The sequence below is a fragment of the Mytilus trossulus genome, chromosome 7 (genome assembly GCF_036588685.1).
Source record: "Mytilus trossulus isolate FHL-02 chromosome 7, PNRI_Mtr1.1.1.hap1, whole genome shotgun sequence".
In the NCBI taxonomy this organism is placed as follows: domain Eukaryota; kingdom Metazoa; phylum Mollusca; class Bivalvia; order Mytilida; family Mytilidae; genus Mytilus; species Mytilus trossulus.
In genome coordinates this window covers 28,839,036-28,857,376 of record NC_086379.1, presented here as the reverse complement: position 1 = coordinate 28,857,376, position 18,341 = coordinate 28,839,036, and the positions used below count along the sequence as shown (strand labels likewise).

Here is an 18,341-nt window from a genome sequence, read left to right as displayed (position 1 = left end):
CACGGGCATTAATAGGAGCTTGTTTAAGGGCATACGATACAGTTTTGATTCTGTATTTACAAGTTCATGAAAATTTGCATATAGGCTATTTTTTACCTGATTAAATCAAATATGTAATAAAAAATATACCTTCATGTGCTACTTTTTGTGTAAAATGAGGTCGAAATTTTGTATATTTGGTCAAAATTCAGATTTGTGGCCGTAATTTCTTTTTCGAAAGAATAACATAACTTTTTTGTTATAAAAGATAAACACAGATTGTTTTTTTGTTAAATAATTGGTAATTTCTGTATTTTATAAATATCCTAAAAAAATGTGCAATTTTATATTCATGAATAACTCATATTTATCAAATGTTCATGAATTGAGGAAAAAACGTAATTTTTTACTGCATGTTTATCAAAATTTAAAAAAATCCTCTATTTACAGTTTTATCAAATTTGGGTCACATAATCTCCCTGCAAAATTAAACAAAATGCCGTTTTGAAAAATAGGGGTCCATGAACTCGTTTTCAAATTAAATCAGTTTGAATGATGAAAATCAGTCGAAAAATGCATCTTTTCCCGATATGTCACAGTTTGACGTCGCGAAAATAACAAATTACGTTAGCAACATCATTACCTTCCCTGTAACTGTATCGTATGCCCTTAAATAGCAAGTCATTGATTCTGGTTTTGCAACTAGTAAAATATGGGGCTGACATTAGTTACTGTGGGGCTCGTTTTAAATTGGAATCGCCATCCCTCAAATTTCAAGTTTTAGGTAATGACTATCATTTTTGTCCGCTTCAAGCTGTCATACAGTCTGGTAATTTGCAATCTTTCAAATACCTTTTAAAGAAGGGTGCTACCATCAGTCATTCTGCGTGGATTCAGTGGGAATTGCTATGCAAACTTGCTGATGTATCTTACATTTTAGCGAGTTCATTTGATTTCGTATTAGCACTAGAGGATATATTTTCTAAAGGCAAGAACATAGATAACGGAACTACAAGACAGCCAGACAATAAAAGTTTATATTAAAAATTTATAGCAATGTTAAAGGATATCCAGGACCCAAGTGATATTAATGATATATTTTTCACATTTATACATCATAGTTTCATAATTCCAGCTATCTGTGAAGTTTTTAATTCTTTTGGTTTGGATATAACCTATTATGATAGAAAACAACGCAATGCAATAAATGTTTTATTATGGTAACATAAAGCAGACCCGCAATGTATTCCGTTAGACGAGGTATCTTGTCTTCGGATTCTCCTAACAATCGGTATAGATCCAAACAATGCAGCAGTTGGTGGCACATTTCCTATTTGTCTTGCAATTGGAGAGAAATCTATCAATATTCAAGTAATACAAATGTTACTTCAAGCGGAAGCAAACGTTGATAATCGTACCCTTGACGGACTTACACCACTTCACTTGTGTATAAAGTCTAACATGTCTCTTAAAGAAAAGTTATCTCTATAATCACTTCTTCTAGAATATGGAGCAAAACGAAATATAACTGACTTGAGAAAACGGACATATTCCCAATTAGTATTTGAACAACCACCTATACATAGTAGTGTTTTAATAAAGGTGTCAAATTGGCCACTTCAAGACTGCTTATGTAGTAGGCTAAGTGAGACTGAAAAATTCAGAATAATTGAGGAATTGGTCAATGAAGATATAGATGTGAACATCATGGATAGACAAAATCAAACCCCTCTTCTATTATCAGCCTGTAAGTTAAACAGTTTGTTTTTAACAAAAGCAATTTTATCACTAGGTGGGGATGCTAATATTCTTTTCGAAGGAAACAATTCAATATTACAAAAATTACTTTTAAGTCGACATGCAAATGTTGAAGATATTTTTAGGATTCTACTCGAGGCTGTTGAAAATGTATATCATTTAAACGAAGAAGGTGATACCGCATTACTAACAGCTTTGAAATGCAAGAAAAATCGTTTTCGTGAAATGAAAACATTATTGAATATTTCATTGATTGACTTAACAAATCTCGAAACGAAAAATAAAAACCAACAATCTGTTTTGCATCTTGCAACAGCTTCCAATACATTGACAGACACAGAAGCGTGCGATATTTGCAAAACATATATTTCTATTTGTGGCAGAATTAATGACCTGGATATATTTGGCAAAACTGCTTTGGAGTATGCGTCATTATGTTCTGTACAACGTACTAAAAGTATATGTTTGTTACTTAAACATACGGATACAATTGAAATAGGAAGCACATTTCTTCTTAATTTAATACAAAACAAACATATGTCTGATGAGGTAACTACTGTTTTATTCAATGCAAAGTATTATGAACTTGTTGTGCAAGAAGACGAGAATATCGTTCACAAACTAGCATCTATTTGTCCTGTAACCGGGAACCAAATTATTCTTCCATTTCGACACCTTTGTGAATCAGGCGTTGATGTTGACCTACCGGACTGTAACGGGAATACACCTTTGATTAAATCTTGTAGTTCAACTACCAATGTAAGACTAGCCATCGAACTAATTAAAAGGGGAGCAGATGTAAACTTACAAAATGAAAAAGGAAATACTGCTTTACATGAATGTATTTTGTCGTCCGCACCAGACACTGTCTTGAATCTTATTTGCAATTTGTTTATGAACAATAACTTCGACTTTAGCATAAGAAATAGTAATGGTCTCTCCGTTTTTCATTTGCTAGTTGAAAATATGTTAACTGAACGATCTGAAACTTTTAATTCTATTTTAAAAGCGACGACTGACATTAATTTAACGGATTCCAAAGGAAATACAGTATTACACAAAATCATACTGCTTGGTGAAAAGGACACGAATGTCAGTGCATTGGTAGAGAAAGTTCTAGACAATTCGGATGCTATTGATATTGAAATAAAAGGAAGTGCAGGTACAACAATTCTAAATACTGCATGTTCATACACAAAATCAAGTCGATTTAGTACCATATTAGTAATACTAAATCACGGTGCAGACATTAACTCAAAAGATAAATTCGGAAATACACCTTTATATAATGTAATTAAATTTCTTAAAGGACATGACATTGTAACTGTGTTTGAAAGATTCATTAGAGTTTTGGCGTTGTTGTCTTTAGGTTGTGATTTGGAAGGAACTAGAACAGATACACCGGCACAGTTATCACAAACTTGTCAATATCGCGACATATCTGATATCTTAACAAACTATGATGCAAAGAATATGGAACATGTTGTTGGTTTACTAAATGACATTGTGCAAAAACTTTTAAATCGTTACCGAAAACAGATTCGTGAAGCCAATCTACCATGTTGTAGGCATCTATCGAAGAAACATAATTGATATTATAAGTGAAGCTTACAGTCGAATTTGTCATTTGAGATTTGACGCAGAAGATAATTTAGAATTAGGCAGTGACTTTGTAGATGTTGATAAGTCTGTCGAATTCAATACACCTACACAATCTCTAGACGTGTTGTCTTCTTTAAACGGAAAATCTTTAAAAAGTACAAGAGGAGATCCAAATCACTCTTCACGTTCAGAGGATAACATTTCCACGCCGTGTAAAACAGTTGATGAGGATGGCAGTGATCATGAATATGACGATGACGATGAATATACGGTATCCACAGACAGATATTATTCGGATAATGATTTTAATTATGATGATTTTGATGTTGATGATCATGATTATGATGATTATTTTGGTGATGATAACGATAATGATGATGATGTTGATGATTACTATGATAATTATAATGATGATGAGGATGATTATCGTAATGATCATGATGATGAGGACGATTATCGGTATGATCATGATCATGATGATGACAATGATGATCTTTAAGTTATGATGATGATGATGATGAGGATCGTGATCATGATCATGATGATTATCGTAAGACATGATCATGATGATGATGATGATCGTTAGGATCATGATGATGAGGATGATGTTGATGATTTTGATAATTGAAGCCGACACCAAGTTTAATTGTTTGTCCCCATCAATATTTTATATTTCTAATCATAGTTCAACATTTCTTTATTTTCTCACTATCGACCATCTTTGAAACATCTACTGTTTTTGAACTGAAACATTTATCATTTAAACTCTTTACAGAATTGAGTGTCTTGCTGTAATAAATATTGTTGTTTTTTAAATAAAACACCAATAGTTTCATAGGTTTTACAGACAAAGCCATATTTTATTTTATCTGCAATGAAAATAAAAATACGGTACGTTCTTATTACTTGTAATGTTTACTACAGAAAAGTCAGATGAAACACGATAACAGTTTGTTGATCCCTTCAATACTGGGTAACAAACATCTGGAGATTACCGGCTGTTTTCAGTTCCAGTTGTTAAAATCAGTATTCTATGTTTTTGTGATTTCCTTCTCCATTGTAATGTCTGTTTTACTTGGCCTGATATATTTTATAGAATCTTCTAACAGGATGTCAGCTATTGGTTCGATATTCCAATTTTCTTAATAAAAAGAAATGAATATATCTTCAATATCATAAAGAAATACATGGTCAAAGTTCTAGTAACAGTGGATGTTGAAACTCGACAACGATAATCGATAACGAAAATAAGGATCAATGTAAAAAAAAACACTTCTTATGTTGTACTGTTATACCACTGTCCCAGGTTAGGGGATGGTTGGGATCCCGCATACATGTTTATTTATGTATGTGCCTGTCCCAAGTCAGGAGCCTGTATAGTGTATATACAGTGGTTGTCGTTTGTTTATGTGTAACATATTTGTTTTTCGTTCATTTTTTTACATAAATAAGGCCGTTAGTTTTAATTGTTTTACATTGTCTTATCAGGGCCTGTTACAGCTGACTATGTGGTATGGGCTTTGCTCATTGTTGAAGGCCGTACGGTGAACTATAGTTGTTAAAGTCTGTGTCATTTTCGTCTTTTGTGGATAGTTGTCTCATTGGCAATCATACCACATCTTCTTTTTTTATATAACAAATGCATGGCCTCCTTTGAAGTGATATTGTATGAATAATCGTGGTAAGCATCCTCTGATATGCATTATTTATCCGCAAGACAAATTTTATCAGAATGATAAAAACGGTAATTGAACACAATTCATAACATTACAGATCAAATTTTTATTCTTGCATCTGAAGATCAAAACACTTTAGTACATGACATATATTATGTGAGGTGAGACACAAGCAAGAAAGGAAAACATTTAGACAAATGCATATTTTTGCAATATTTTTTACTGACCATTTCAGTATTGTTTAAGATTTTTTTCGAATAAATTGGTCTTATGTATCATATAAATTTCAATTGCGCAACTAGTACTCGTGAAGCAAACTGTGGTGCATTTATGGTGTATGTTTGCACAGTTTTGACTGCTGGATCCAAATTATTGTCACGTTAAACTATTATGTCTATTTTGAAGCACCTGATTCCACTCTCGGTTTTTAGTGGAGTTCGTGTTGTTTCTTAATTATTATTTATAACTGTTGCTGTAAATGTGCTTGGTTTTATGAGTCTTTGTTCACTCCTTGGTTTTGATTGTTATTGTCTTGGTCCTTCGACGGATTTTGTCAATATAACGGAACAATAAACAATTGTCATGCAAGTTGGGGTTTTTATAGCTATAAAGCATAGTTAAACCCACCATTTTTTTTGTACAATGGCTGTAACAAGTCAGTTGTTTTCCAGTCGTTATATTGGTTTATAAAGTCTTACGTTTGATTCTGTAAGGTTTTATAGACATTCCTCTTTTGAATTAGCCATGAAGTCAAGTATTTGTGTAAATACTTTTTTTTATAGCTCGCATTGGAATATCGATCATATGATGAGTGGCTTTATATTCAAAAGAAACATGAAGATTGTCAAGTAAAAATGTACTCTTTCATATATCTTAACATGTCCCATATGAGATTTTTTACTAAAAATGTATTATGATCTTCAACTTCGTACTTTATTTGGCCTTTTTAACTTTTTTTTATTCGAGCGTCACTGATGAGTCATTTGTAGACGAAGCGCGCGTCTGGCGTATACAAAATTTAGTCCTGGTATCTATGAGTTTATTTATTTTGGATTACTAGATTACGTTGACTGCAATCGACACTATAACACCAAGATGTAAAATAAGAGAACTAAATTGGTAGGAATATTTCTGAATTTTACAATTATGTGGAAGTGTTGGGTCAAGACTCAACTGTAGACAAATCATAACTCTCATGTGATACTCAATGAGCGTTACTTATTCAAGACTTCTAAAGAGTGTGTCACGTTCAAAAAAAAGAAACGGATTTTTGTTCACTAAAGCTTTTTATGATATTTATAACGAGTCCCATTTACAATGGCAAGAGTACAAGTTGGAAGAACTGGTGTGCAATTGACCATTTAAATGGTGTAGATTTCTTCTATTATTAAGGGAGCCAATATATTCTATTGTCTTCAAGTGTTTTCCTAAAACACAAAAACACAAAAATTCTTATTTCCCTTATTTCAATAAATAATTATTCACGTGTAAAAATATCTAAATATTCCAAAGATTCTAGTCGCATTTGAATAGTGGTAGTCCATCAGCTAGTTCTCAAAAGCGCTCTAGTTAAGGAGTTTGTGTTACACCCCAGGGTACCGCGATTTTTTTGGATAAAATTCAACTTCATTATCTTATTGATAAAATACAAGGTGTTAGACTAAAAAAAAAGTGTCCAAAAGAGGTTTAAAAACGTCCCTTTCAATGGTCCCCTCATTTAGCAATCACGACTAAGTAATTTTTAATTAAATTTTTTTATATAAAGCGACTAAAAAAAATAAAGTATAGGTGTAAACAACTAAAACAGTTACAAAACTATCATATTTAATGTAACTCTGAAGATTTTTTGTTTAAAAAAAAAGTTTTTTTACATTACAAACAATCCGTTTTTTTGGGTTAAAATTAAGGCATATTTTTTCCTTTCATAAAGAAATTCGTTATACATTTACCCGTTTTAGTTAATTAAACTTTAGAATTAATCATTATACAATGTTTCAATCATTTGCAGTATTAATATATCGTCTAAAATATGAAATATTTGATAAAATATATGTACGTGCAAATACTCGTTAAATTACGGAAATCATCAAATTACCGTCTTTGATTCAGTATACAACATGTACAATGCATTCACACATAAGCATTATCAATTTGCAACTGAAAACACACATTTAAATGTCGATTTATGATGTTTTGGGGAGACAAATTTTTTTATAAAGTGATTGTGTAAAAAATATTACTGAAAACGTACAAATTAAGGTGGTTTTTTTTTTGCGTTCTGAAAAGGTGCACTCTATCGAACTCAATAAAAGTGTGCTTGATTACATTTTGTGTTTTAGCTATGTAGTGATTGACTTAAGATTATTAAGTCATTGATCGACAAACATCGCTTTGAATGAACGTCAAATAGTCAGTCTAAGAGATACAAAAAAAATTGGCTTTGTTGTTTTCAGTTTAAATAAAGATTCTGTTAAGTGTTGGTTGTTAAATGTACATGAAATTGTTATCAGAGGTATAAAAATTATAATTTAGCATGCCAGACGCGCGTTTCGTCTACATAATACTCATCAGTGACGCTCATATCAAAATATTTGTAAAGCCAAACAAGTACAAAGTTGAAGAGTATTTAGAATCCAAAATTCCAAAAAGTTGTGCCAAATACGGCTAAGGTAGTCTATGTCTGGGATAAGAACATCGTTAATTTTTCGAACAAATCAAAACTTTATAAACAGAAAATTTAAATAAATGACCACATTATTGATATTCATGTCAACACAGATTGTTGACTACTGGGTTGGTGATACCCTCGGGGATAGAACGTCCACCAGCAGTGGACAGAGCTTCAATATCCTTAAAATTCGAGATTTGGTTGGAATGGGTAACCCTGAAACATCCGCACAAAATGAACTTTAAAAAACTCGAATGAAGCGAGACAAAACTGATGTTATGAAATTGTTTCAGACACTGCAAAGCTGGCCAAATCCATTTGAAACATCTGAGCAGTTATATGGCTTATTCTCGGGTTCTGTTGCTTCTTCGGAATTAATGTGCAACCTTCTAAACGCGTATGAAAAGGGAAAGTTTGCTTAAAAATTTTTCATTAATGAACGGCTTCTACAAAAGTCAACTGATATCTTCAAAACAATTAAAAGATTATCATTGCTTACATTTTTAAAAAGGGGAATAAAAGACAAGCAGTTAATGGCTGATTAGAACAACAAAACATTGAGGCAGATGAAAAAAAATGCTTGTCATAGCCCAGACAAGATAGTTGGTTGCGCAAAAGGCTCTCCAGTTTGAATTAGGTCCTCTTCCAATGTATCTTGCAAACTTTGATGGTACACATGTAATGAAAATTAAAACTGTCCTGGATGTTCTTTTAGAAAATGGTCATTCCTTAGGAAAGCATGTGGCTATTTGATGACATGGCAGTTATTCAACCCATTACTAGGATACCAAGCACTTTTTTTTATTTGGCAATTGTTATTTTAAAAACCATCCTTTTAGTTTCGAAAAGAGGTCCCGCATTGATTTTGTCACTGATTAGTATCCCACAATATCCATAAAAAAAATTAAAACAGCAAGTCCTTGGGAGTGCAAATCATTACGATAAGTTCTAGACCATCACAATCGTGTTCTTGGGAATGGAAGAAATGTTTGTTAGTTGGGGAAAACAAGTTGCTCTTGTTGAATTCCTTGGTTCGGAAAAGAGTAAATAATCATAAAGATTTACACTTGAATGTATTGATTTATTTGTATCACATGGAAGTATGTGCCACAGAAGAAATGTTGGAAATGAAATAGCGTAGAATGGATTTTATCTTATAATCAATCAGGAAGAAGCCGATTACAAAATGTTTCTTAATGCAAAAATATGCAGCTGACAAAAGTTACCACTCCATTGTTATAAAACCTTCTGACATTGATGTGGAAGTATTGGCTTACTATTTTCACAGTTGCATATCAATTCTAACATTGTTAGATTGGTGAGAATGTTTGTAGAAAACTGCCAGGATTTCACGGCAGTACAGGTTGTGATTCAGTAAGTGTTTTGTCTGGTAAAGGAAAAAAAGCAAAGTATTCGGCTTTTTGACACGTTATGTGTTTTCGGGAGGTCTATTCCATCGTGGTGAAAAAGAGGTTGACGAAGAGTTGGCAAAACACTCGAAAGGTTTTCGTGTTCTATATGGCTACGAAATGAAAAATATCGATGAATAAAGATCAGAACGTTTTGAAATGCAACCAAAAAAAGATTTATTGTCATCTACTGCCCCCAACAAAAGATGCAATGTTAAAACACATTAAACCATCCAACTTTCAGACGAAGATTTGGAAATCTGCTCTTAAACACAACACTGGTCTTTTGCTAATCAACTATAGTTGTATTGTTTAGAACGATTTGATCAATATCAATTGGCTAGACCAACCACCAGCGTTAGATGCTTTAATAATTCTGAAGTGCTGTTCATTTAAAGCTGGTTGTGCCAACAACAGATGTTCAAGTGTTCAACAAGGTTTATCCTGAACAGATACCTGTATGTAAATGCACGAAACCTTGTAGATATAAGGATTATCAAAACGTTGATATTGCTAACGATGACGACGAATATGATGGAAATGATGATAATGATAATTCGGTAGATGCAGGTGACCAAACTGATGATGATTCTATGGATTGACCTTCTGCGTGACCTTAAAATGTAGTGATTCGGTTGTTAAATTTTTTTAAAAAGATAGACATTTAGAAACCCTGACAGTTTTGTGTGTTTTTATATGTAAGTAATTTCATGAATATGATTATAAATTTGTGACAGAATCGTGCATTTCTAGTTGCCTATGTTTGTGTCTATCGTTGATTCTATGTTTTTGTTTCTTACCTTTAAATTATTTTTTTCAACAGCCTTTACATTGTAGTTACATTATGCATGTTATGCTCTATGTTTCAATATAAGAAATATACCATTTTATCAAGAAAATGAGTACTTTTGCTTCTTTTCATTCAAATTCATGAATTTTGGAAATTACCCTCCCCCTTTTTTCTTGGTCCTGTACGATCATAAAATTAATTGAAAATTAGCCTGCGTTTTAATAAGATATGATTTGTTCCATTTAATAAAAAGAATAGTACTGAATTATTGGTTATTTTTACATTTTTCTGTAAATATGTGCAAATTTTTTTTTTTTATATACCCTTAAATAAGTCCCCTTTTCACCCCTTTTGGACACTTTTTCAAAAGTCTAACACCTCTTTAAATATTCTTCATATATTACTCTTTAGATTTATACCAAAAAATTGCGGTACCCTGGGGTGTAACACAGAATTGAAATTTTGTCCTACCAGCTGATGGACTATGGGGTTTTAGCGTTGATAAACTTTTATCATGTGTCATTTCTTTACAGTTTAGTAGAAACAAATAGCCGGTAAACACATGATTTGATTTAGACATATTTAACTGGCTTTTAAAATTACTATGATTGTACAAAATTACTTAAACGAGTGTAATTCAAAGATGTATATCTGTTTAAAATTGGTATTCAAATGCATGATTTCCTTTTCAAAACAAACTTCTAAAGGAAAAAAGAAAGGCGACAAAAATGGTCAAACCTATACTTGACTTTTTAACTGCATTGTGCTTTATAGTGGCCATTGATTGTGCATATGTCATTAACGTTCGTAAAAATGAGCTTGTTCGCAATGAGACCAGTAATGACCTTCATGGAAAGATATACCATATACCATGTAAGTTTATTATTTAGTAACTTACGTTTGATATGTCAAAATAATTGATTTTCTTTATCGAAATATATTATTTCAAGTTTTCTTTTGTGAGAACTCCCTTCTCATAAATTTAGAACACATTCCGAAAATAATTTTTTTTGTATAACTGTCATTGAAAAATCTATCAACCAGATTCAAATGAAATTGATACAAACAATTTTATAGAGTTCGGCGCGGCCTCCGACAATCAGGAATAAAACATACCGTGTAGTCGAAGATACAAAAGAGTCAGACATAGAAACTTACCAATAATGTACGAAAACCAAATATGGCAGACATTCAATAACGACAACCACAGTACCTAGACTTGTGACAGGAAAATAAAGAATGAGACTGGTTCAAATGTTTGTGAGCGCCTGACCCTCCCCTTATCAACTTATAAACTTTTATCATTTACTGAAAAATCAGTTTAATTGGTTAAACTCACAAGATAAGTACTAAGCACAAAATCAACTTACATAAAAGAACGGATACAGGGGAATACGCAGATACTGAAAATTAGTTCAAAGCAAATTAGAATCATATTCAAAACGGTGTGGTACTGGCCATTGATTGACAACCTAAATTATCCCATTGACTGGGACAGATTAGGTGAACGTTTGTCTGTAACGACCATTGCTCATTTCTTACTTATTATAGAATTTAAACTGTGGGGTCACCAAAGGTTCTTAACGCCTTTAATAATAAAATAATTCGAAAAATTATTCAGGAATAACCTTTATGTTTTGATTTATATTATTGATATAAATCAAAACATCGTATTATTCCGGATTTGTTTTTCGAATTGTTTTTTTTTAGGTGTTCAGAACCTTTGGTGACCCCACAGATTCAGTGTCTTTAACAAGTACATAGTGAGCAGTGATTGTTACCGACAAACGTTTACCTAATCTGTCCAAGTCAATGGGGTAATTTAGGTCGTCAATCAATGGCCAGGACCACACTGTTTTGAATATGATTCTACAACTAATAGATACATTATGTTCTCTCAGACTAAAGTAAAAAAAAACACCACTTCTTTGATTTTATAGCCTTCTGAAATTATTTTTTTATCTTTTAATTTTCAATGCTATCTCAAAGTTATTGTACGATATTGCTCGTTTTTTGTGCTATCAACAATATTTAATTGCCCCGTGGTTTCATTGTACATACAAACTGCATCTTCAAATGTCATAAAACAAATTATCCGATAATAAGCTTGAAATAATACCGTAATTTAAAAATCAATTCCTCATTATTTGCCGTCAGTAAAGATCTGAGGTACTGTTATAATCCGACTTTTAATAACGTAAGAATGTAAAAAGGCAAATTTTATTATTATTGGCAAAATGATGTCTCATTTCCAGATCGACACCAAAAATAATTTTTAGTCATTTTATTTTATGATGACACACGACTCAATAATTTCAACACATATTAAGTTTCTAAAAAAAAACCAATATATATCCAAATTGTATTTCTGTCAAAATGTTTACCTCATGATCATCAGAGAAATCCAGAATGTGAAAGATTTCGAGACAATCGCTTAAAATCACAGAATGAGAGATATTTTTTGTATAGTTGTGCCTCTAGTAATACAACGGATGGAACTACTATAATTGCAGAGCATAAATGTGTTCAACATGGTCATATTGTAAGGTTCTGGTAGCTCAATCATAAGTTTTGCGTCTTTTTGTCGTTATGTGTTTGATTATTATGTTGACTATGTGTATGTATGACTTGTGTCTTCTAAACTCTCATATTATAGATGAATCATCTACCATATTTCAGTGACGCTCCTGAAAACAAGTCACAGTTGAAAAGGACAAATAAAGCACGAAGTTACAAAGTATGAATTCCGAAATTCCGAAAGAAAATTAACCAATCTGTAGAGACTCACAATTTCTGAAAGCTAGTTTAAATAAAGGCAACAGTAGTATACCGCTGTTCAAAACTCATAAATCCATGGACAAAAACAAAATCGGGGTAACAAACTGAAACCGAGGGAAACGCATTGAATATAAGAGGAGAACAACGACACAACACTAAAATGTAACACACACAGAAACGGACCAAGCATCAGACAAAATCCCACGAGAATAACAAATATAGCCCGATCTCAACTAATAAATAGACCATGATTCTAATATGAATACATCAATCAGTACAACTGTGACGAACAATAATATGTAAATCAAGGCGTCATAAAAAAATCTGAGAAAAGCATAATCTTGTTTAATGTCAAACTATTATGTATCATTAAGATAACATTTTTTTTAGTAGCTGCGTAGTATATATCTAAACTGAACAGTTAGAATACTCTTTGTGCGTTCTTGATTTATTTTCAGTACTTTTGGACAATAAAGACAACTGTCATCTTCAGCAATTGACTACAGACAAACTTCTTCAATTAATTTGGTATGGTGGTGCCATTGAGGAGCCTTGTTATGTCACAATACAGCCTCTGAGTAAATACGATTCATATACACCGTTCTGTATGGAGATACAAGCAAAGAATATTCCATGTGAGGGAAACCGTCCTTTGATAACGTATAAGAGCAAATTGGACAATTACCGGTTTCTTGAAGGGGTAAGCATTACTAAAAAAAACGACGATTATCGAAAACGATCAATATGGATATCAAAACAACAAAATGTACCTCTAAGAGGTTAAATATTATCCTAAAAAATAAAATTATTCAAAAGATACCCTGTAACAAATCCTAGCTTGCAAGCGTTATCAGCTTTAATTCAAGTAGTGTAAATTTCCTAGGTACTAAAACTTCAAGACTTGTCAATCAATTGTCTTGCATCTGGTGAGCCCATTTCTGGAGACTCTTTAGTTGCTGTCGTATTTCTTAATATAAAACTGTCTTTGAAGTATTGTGTGTGTTGATGTCTCTTTGTATTTTTCCATCTATTAAACATGGTGTCTACTTAAAGTATTTATGTGTCTCTCTTCAATATTGATTGTCTCTTTAGAGTATCGATGGTGTCACCTTGATGTATTAATGGTTTCTCTCTGTAGTACTCATGATATCTCTCTTTCTGTGTCTTATTCTCTTATGCTATTACTTTGTTTTAATTTATTATTTTAGGGTTGTTTTTTTTTGTCTTTATGCACCATCTACGATAGTAGATGCTTTATTTTTTCTGGTCTGTGGGTCCGTTCGTTCGTCCATTCGTTCGTTCGTCCCGCTTCAGGTTAAAGTTTTTAGTCAAGGTAGTTTTCGATCTTTCTAATTTTAATGCACAATTAGTTTTCGTCCCAATTTCACGGTCCACTGAACATAGAAAATGATAGTGCGAGTGGGGCATCCGTGTTCTTGGGACACATTCTTGTTTTCTATTGTTTTGGTTTTTTGAATTAGGTACATCATAAGCCTTTACGCTTAAATTTAAGTTAACCCACGTACGCACGTTGGTTCTGTTGATGTCAAATTCTATTGAAGATGAGACCCATTTTACAGTAAATTGTCCTTTAAATAAAGAACAGAGAAAATTATTATTTAATAAAGTAAACACTTTTGTTCTAATTTTATAGAACTACCTGAGGATAAGAAATATCTCTAGCTGTTCACAAATGAGCATATACCAACATAAGTCTTTTATGTACCTAATTTATATTAATTACATAAATAAAGGTTAAGAAATAAGATCCAGATGTAAACAAAATATATGAAATAATATTAAAATGATGCCATTTATGGGTTCTTGATTAGATTAATAAAATTATTACCTTATCTTATCATATCTGTCATTGAGCAGATAAAATCACATAGTTTCTGCATGTACAAAAAATGGTACATTTTTGAATGCAATATTAAAGTATTAATTATTTTTCAGACTATTCCATGCAAAGCTAACATTGAACAAGAGCGATGCTTTACAAAGAAAACATCGTTGACCGTCATCTTTTCATCCATGGCCCCAAAACCCGCGACTTCGTCACTTTCAGTCCGATTCTACACACATAGGACTAATACAGTAGATAATAATGCGTGCAGCTATGGATGGAAAGTATTTGGAAGTCACTGTTATTACTTTGGAAGAGATCAAAAGAATTGGATCGGCGCAAAGGTATTAGATTAATTGTATGATACATTTTATTTTTGCTGTTTATGTATAGGGTAAAATAACAAAAATACTAAACTCCGAGGAAAATTCAAAATAGAAAATCCCTTATCAAATGTCAAATTCAAACGATAAAATACATCAAACTAATGGACAACAACCGTCTTTTCCTGACTTGGTTCATGCATTCTCAGATGTTGAAAATGGTGAATTAAACTTGGCTTTATAGCGCTAAACGTCTCACTTGTAAACCAGTCGCGTCGAATTGCAATTATATTTATAACGATGTGTGAACAAACTTTTTAAAGAACCAAATGTTATGTGCAACAATGAACGAAAATTTTGTATGGTAAAGCCGCCGTTTGTTTTATATCACAAAAATATTGTGATGCTGTATGCTTGTCAATATAAAAACTACTTTCACTATATGACCAAAGGACAAATAAATGAATAACTACAAATGTGTATGTCGCAATTCAGTCTTCAAAAATATTTTTTTTTTTCAAATTCTTTATTACCTTGAACTTATACAGTTCACTGATGTCAATACAAATTATTTTATAGTATACAGTACATGTAAACAGACAGAGAATGTTCATGTATTATTGTCTCTGACTTTAAATGCAGAAAAGTTGTACTTCCCTAAATAAGTTTACTGTTTGATGTTCTTTAAACTCAAAAGTTCAATAAATTTAAACACAATTGGTCTAGACCAGTAATATTTCTTAATAAATTTTACTCTAAGTATTAAAATACTGACCGTACCATACATTTAGCTGAAAAGTCACGTTAGCTGTTTAATCTCTTAAAATATTTTGATTTACCATGTCTTTTTTGTTATCATTTTAATATATGATAGCAATCGATGCTTACTTTTGTATTACACTTAAAACATTATGTAGATTTGTAATTGTTTTCATTTCTTAAATATTCCTAATTTTGTAGGAGTTTTGTGAAGAAAATGATAGCGTTCTTTCAAGAATTGACACACCCGAAGAAAACGAATGGCTTTATAACCATCAAGAAAATGGTAAAGCACTGTACAATGTCAATCCTGATATTTAGATTTTAACAATCTTAAGTTTTAACAATTTGACTCTTAACAACTACGTTTACATAAACTGTACAGTTGCTATTATTTATGGTATAATGAAAACAACCTGTTTTATAAATATCCGTCCGAAGCGCTTTTCTGGATTTACCTTCATCAGGAATGCTCAAAGCCGAATTTAGTTGTTATCATAGCTTAGCTTGTTTTTAAACAGATTCAAAGAACTATCACGTAACACGTAATAAGAAAGAATTATGTTTGAAGTTAGAATATATTTTATCTTCGGAAATCATAGATTCAAAATTTTACTCAAAAAAAATTATACATTTTTTTTCTCGAAAATATCGGCATGGCTATACATATGTGCTATGAAAACAAGTACATGTATAATGCATGTGATATTTCATAAAATCTAGGTAAAATGTGTTACTAGTTCATTATATCTAGAATTGGGTTAATAAATTTAGTGTGATTTTATAATTTGGTAGATGATATGTGGACTGGAGGAATAAGAAGCTTCTATGGCGATTTTATATGGTATGATAATAGAGAGGACATGATGTATACAAACTGGAATTTCATGGAACCTAGCAATACCTATAACAATGAAGATTGCATGCTGTTACTCGTTACAAACAGCGGGAAATGGAATGACGTGAAGTGTTCGACCGAAGCTGAATTTATCTGCGAAAAAAGTATTTCGGACAAAAAATAGTATTCCTATTGCGTTTATTTCAATGTTTTATTGTATTAATCTTAAATAGTAAAATCAATATGTTATTACAATTATTATTCATTTGGGGAAAAAAAAAATTCAACATTGCATTTGGTTCTGAAATTGTGTATGTTATGAACCATGTGACTGACATAATGTACTGTCTTGAATGAACATGCTCAAATAAAATTGTATTCAAACTGTGTGTTTCGAATTGCCTGCCTGTTGCAAGAAAAAAACTTTATCGAAAATTGTTTGACTGTTTATATGAATTGCTCTAATATATAAACCGGCAAACAATACATTTTTGTACTTTGTTGTTATCATTTGCTGTTTTAGATCGCAATCCCTATTTATCTGGGGAAAAAAACGTTCTATAAAATATCCAAAATAAAAAAAGAAATTACTTTAAGAAAAACAAGAATGTGACATAGTACACGGATGCCCCATCCGCACTATCATTTTCTATGTTCAGTAGACCTTAAAAATGGGACAAAGCCTCTAATTTGGCATTAAAATCAGAAAGAACATATCATAAAGAACAGAAACTACCTCGACCAAAAACTTTAACCTGAAGCGGGACAGACAGACGAAAGGATAAACGGACGGACGAACAAACGGACATAAGAACGAATGAACAGACGGACAGACGAACGCACAGACCAGAAAGCAGAAGTCCCAATAATGGGGGATACAATTAATATCAACATGTTTAAGCAAAACACTAATAATCAAAACCGTAAAAAAATAATAGCATTTATTTAAATAGACAGAAGATATCCAAGGAATAATAAAAAAAAAAAAAAGTCAGCGAATATCATTTACAATATCATAAAAAAATATAATGAGAAATAAATAACTACAGTCTACGAAACACTTTACTGAAAACAAGCCTGAGCAACCTGAACCTCAACAAGTATTGAGTCGTATAGGGAGCTATGGTACACGTCGTGTTTAATAAAAGGTAGCCGAAAGTACTTATCCTGTTGAAATAGTTATCAAAGGTACCAGACGCTCGATCAAAATAGGTATGAAGCCAAACAAGTACAAAAATGAAGAGCATTGAAGAACCGAAATTCCAAAAAGTTGTGCCAGATACGACTCAGATTAATATCTATTGCTGGGATAAGAAAATTCTTTTTTCGAAAAATTCAAAGTTTTATAAAAATGACCATATAATTGATATTCATGTCAACACCGAAGAAACTTGAAAAATGCAATTTTTGTTTTTTGTCCACGTGTTGTATAATATATATATAGACTGGACGCTGCAAACCACACAATGTTTTGACAGTTGAAGCAGTCAGACTAGAAAATGCTCATCTTGATTTGGAGACATGCGTTGCAAGGCTATACAATACATATACAGGAACATGACATGTCACTTTACAAATCCTTGATAACAGAGATATTGCTTTGATGATAACAAAAACGTGTTTTATACATAATGATTATCCAGAAATCAATGCCATTTTGCTTTTATGAAATTTAGATTTAAGAAATTGGATACGAGTCACGGAAGTCATATTGAAATGATAGGGAATTTGATTTTTTTAACTTTGCTGAGCAGAAAGTTGATGAACCAGGGGTATGTCAAAGAACGTCTCGTCCTTTAAAAAAAAGTTCATCGGAAGGTACCAAGACCTTGTTGATAAATATTCCGTATCAACTTTCTTCACAAATAATACATGATGGTCTTGATGTACAGATTCTGCTTACCTGTAAATTCTG

General features: G+C 32.0%; 2 protein-coding genes across 2 annotated transcripts; both read left to right on the top strand.

Annotated features, from left to right (window-relative positions):
• Nucleotides 1-2,703: 2,703 nt before the first annotated feature.
• LOC134726326 (protein PFC0760c-like) lies at nucleotides 2,704-3,838 on the top strand. The gene is made up of 2 exons (XM_063590727.1): nucleotides 2,704-2,899; nucleotides 3,306-3,838. Exons 1-2 carry the CDS (start codon nucleotides 2,704-2,706, stop codon nucleotides 3,836-3,838), a joined length of 729 nt encoding a protein of 242 aa, XP_063446797.1.
• A 6,749-nt stretch (nucleotides 3,839-10,587) lies between these two features.
• LOC134726946 (C-type lectin domain family 4 member E-like) lies at nucleotides 10,588-16,778 on the top strand. The gene is made up of 5 exons (XM_063591344.1): nucleotides 10,588-10,755; nucleotides 13,119-13,360; nucleotides 14,617-14,850; nucleotides 15,790-15,874; nucleotides 16,384-16,778. Exons 1-5 carry the CDS (start codon nucleotides 10,611-10,613, stop codon nucleotides 16,608-16,610), a joined length of 933 nt encoding a protein of 310 aa, XP_063447414.1. The 5' UTR covers nucleotides 10,588-10,610; the 3' UTR covers nucleotides 16,611-16,778.
• Nucleotides 16,779-18,341: the final 1,563 nt, after the last annotated feature.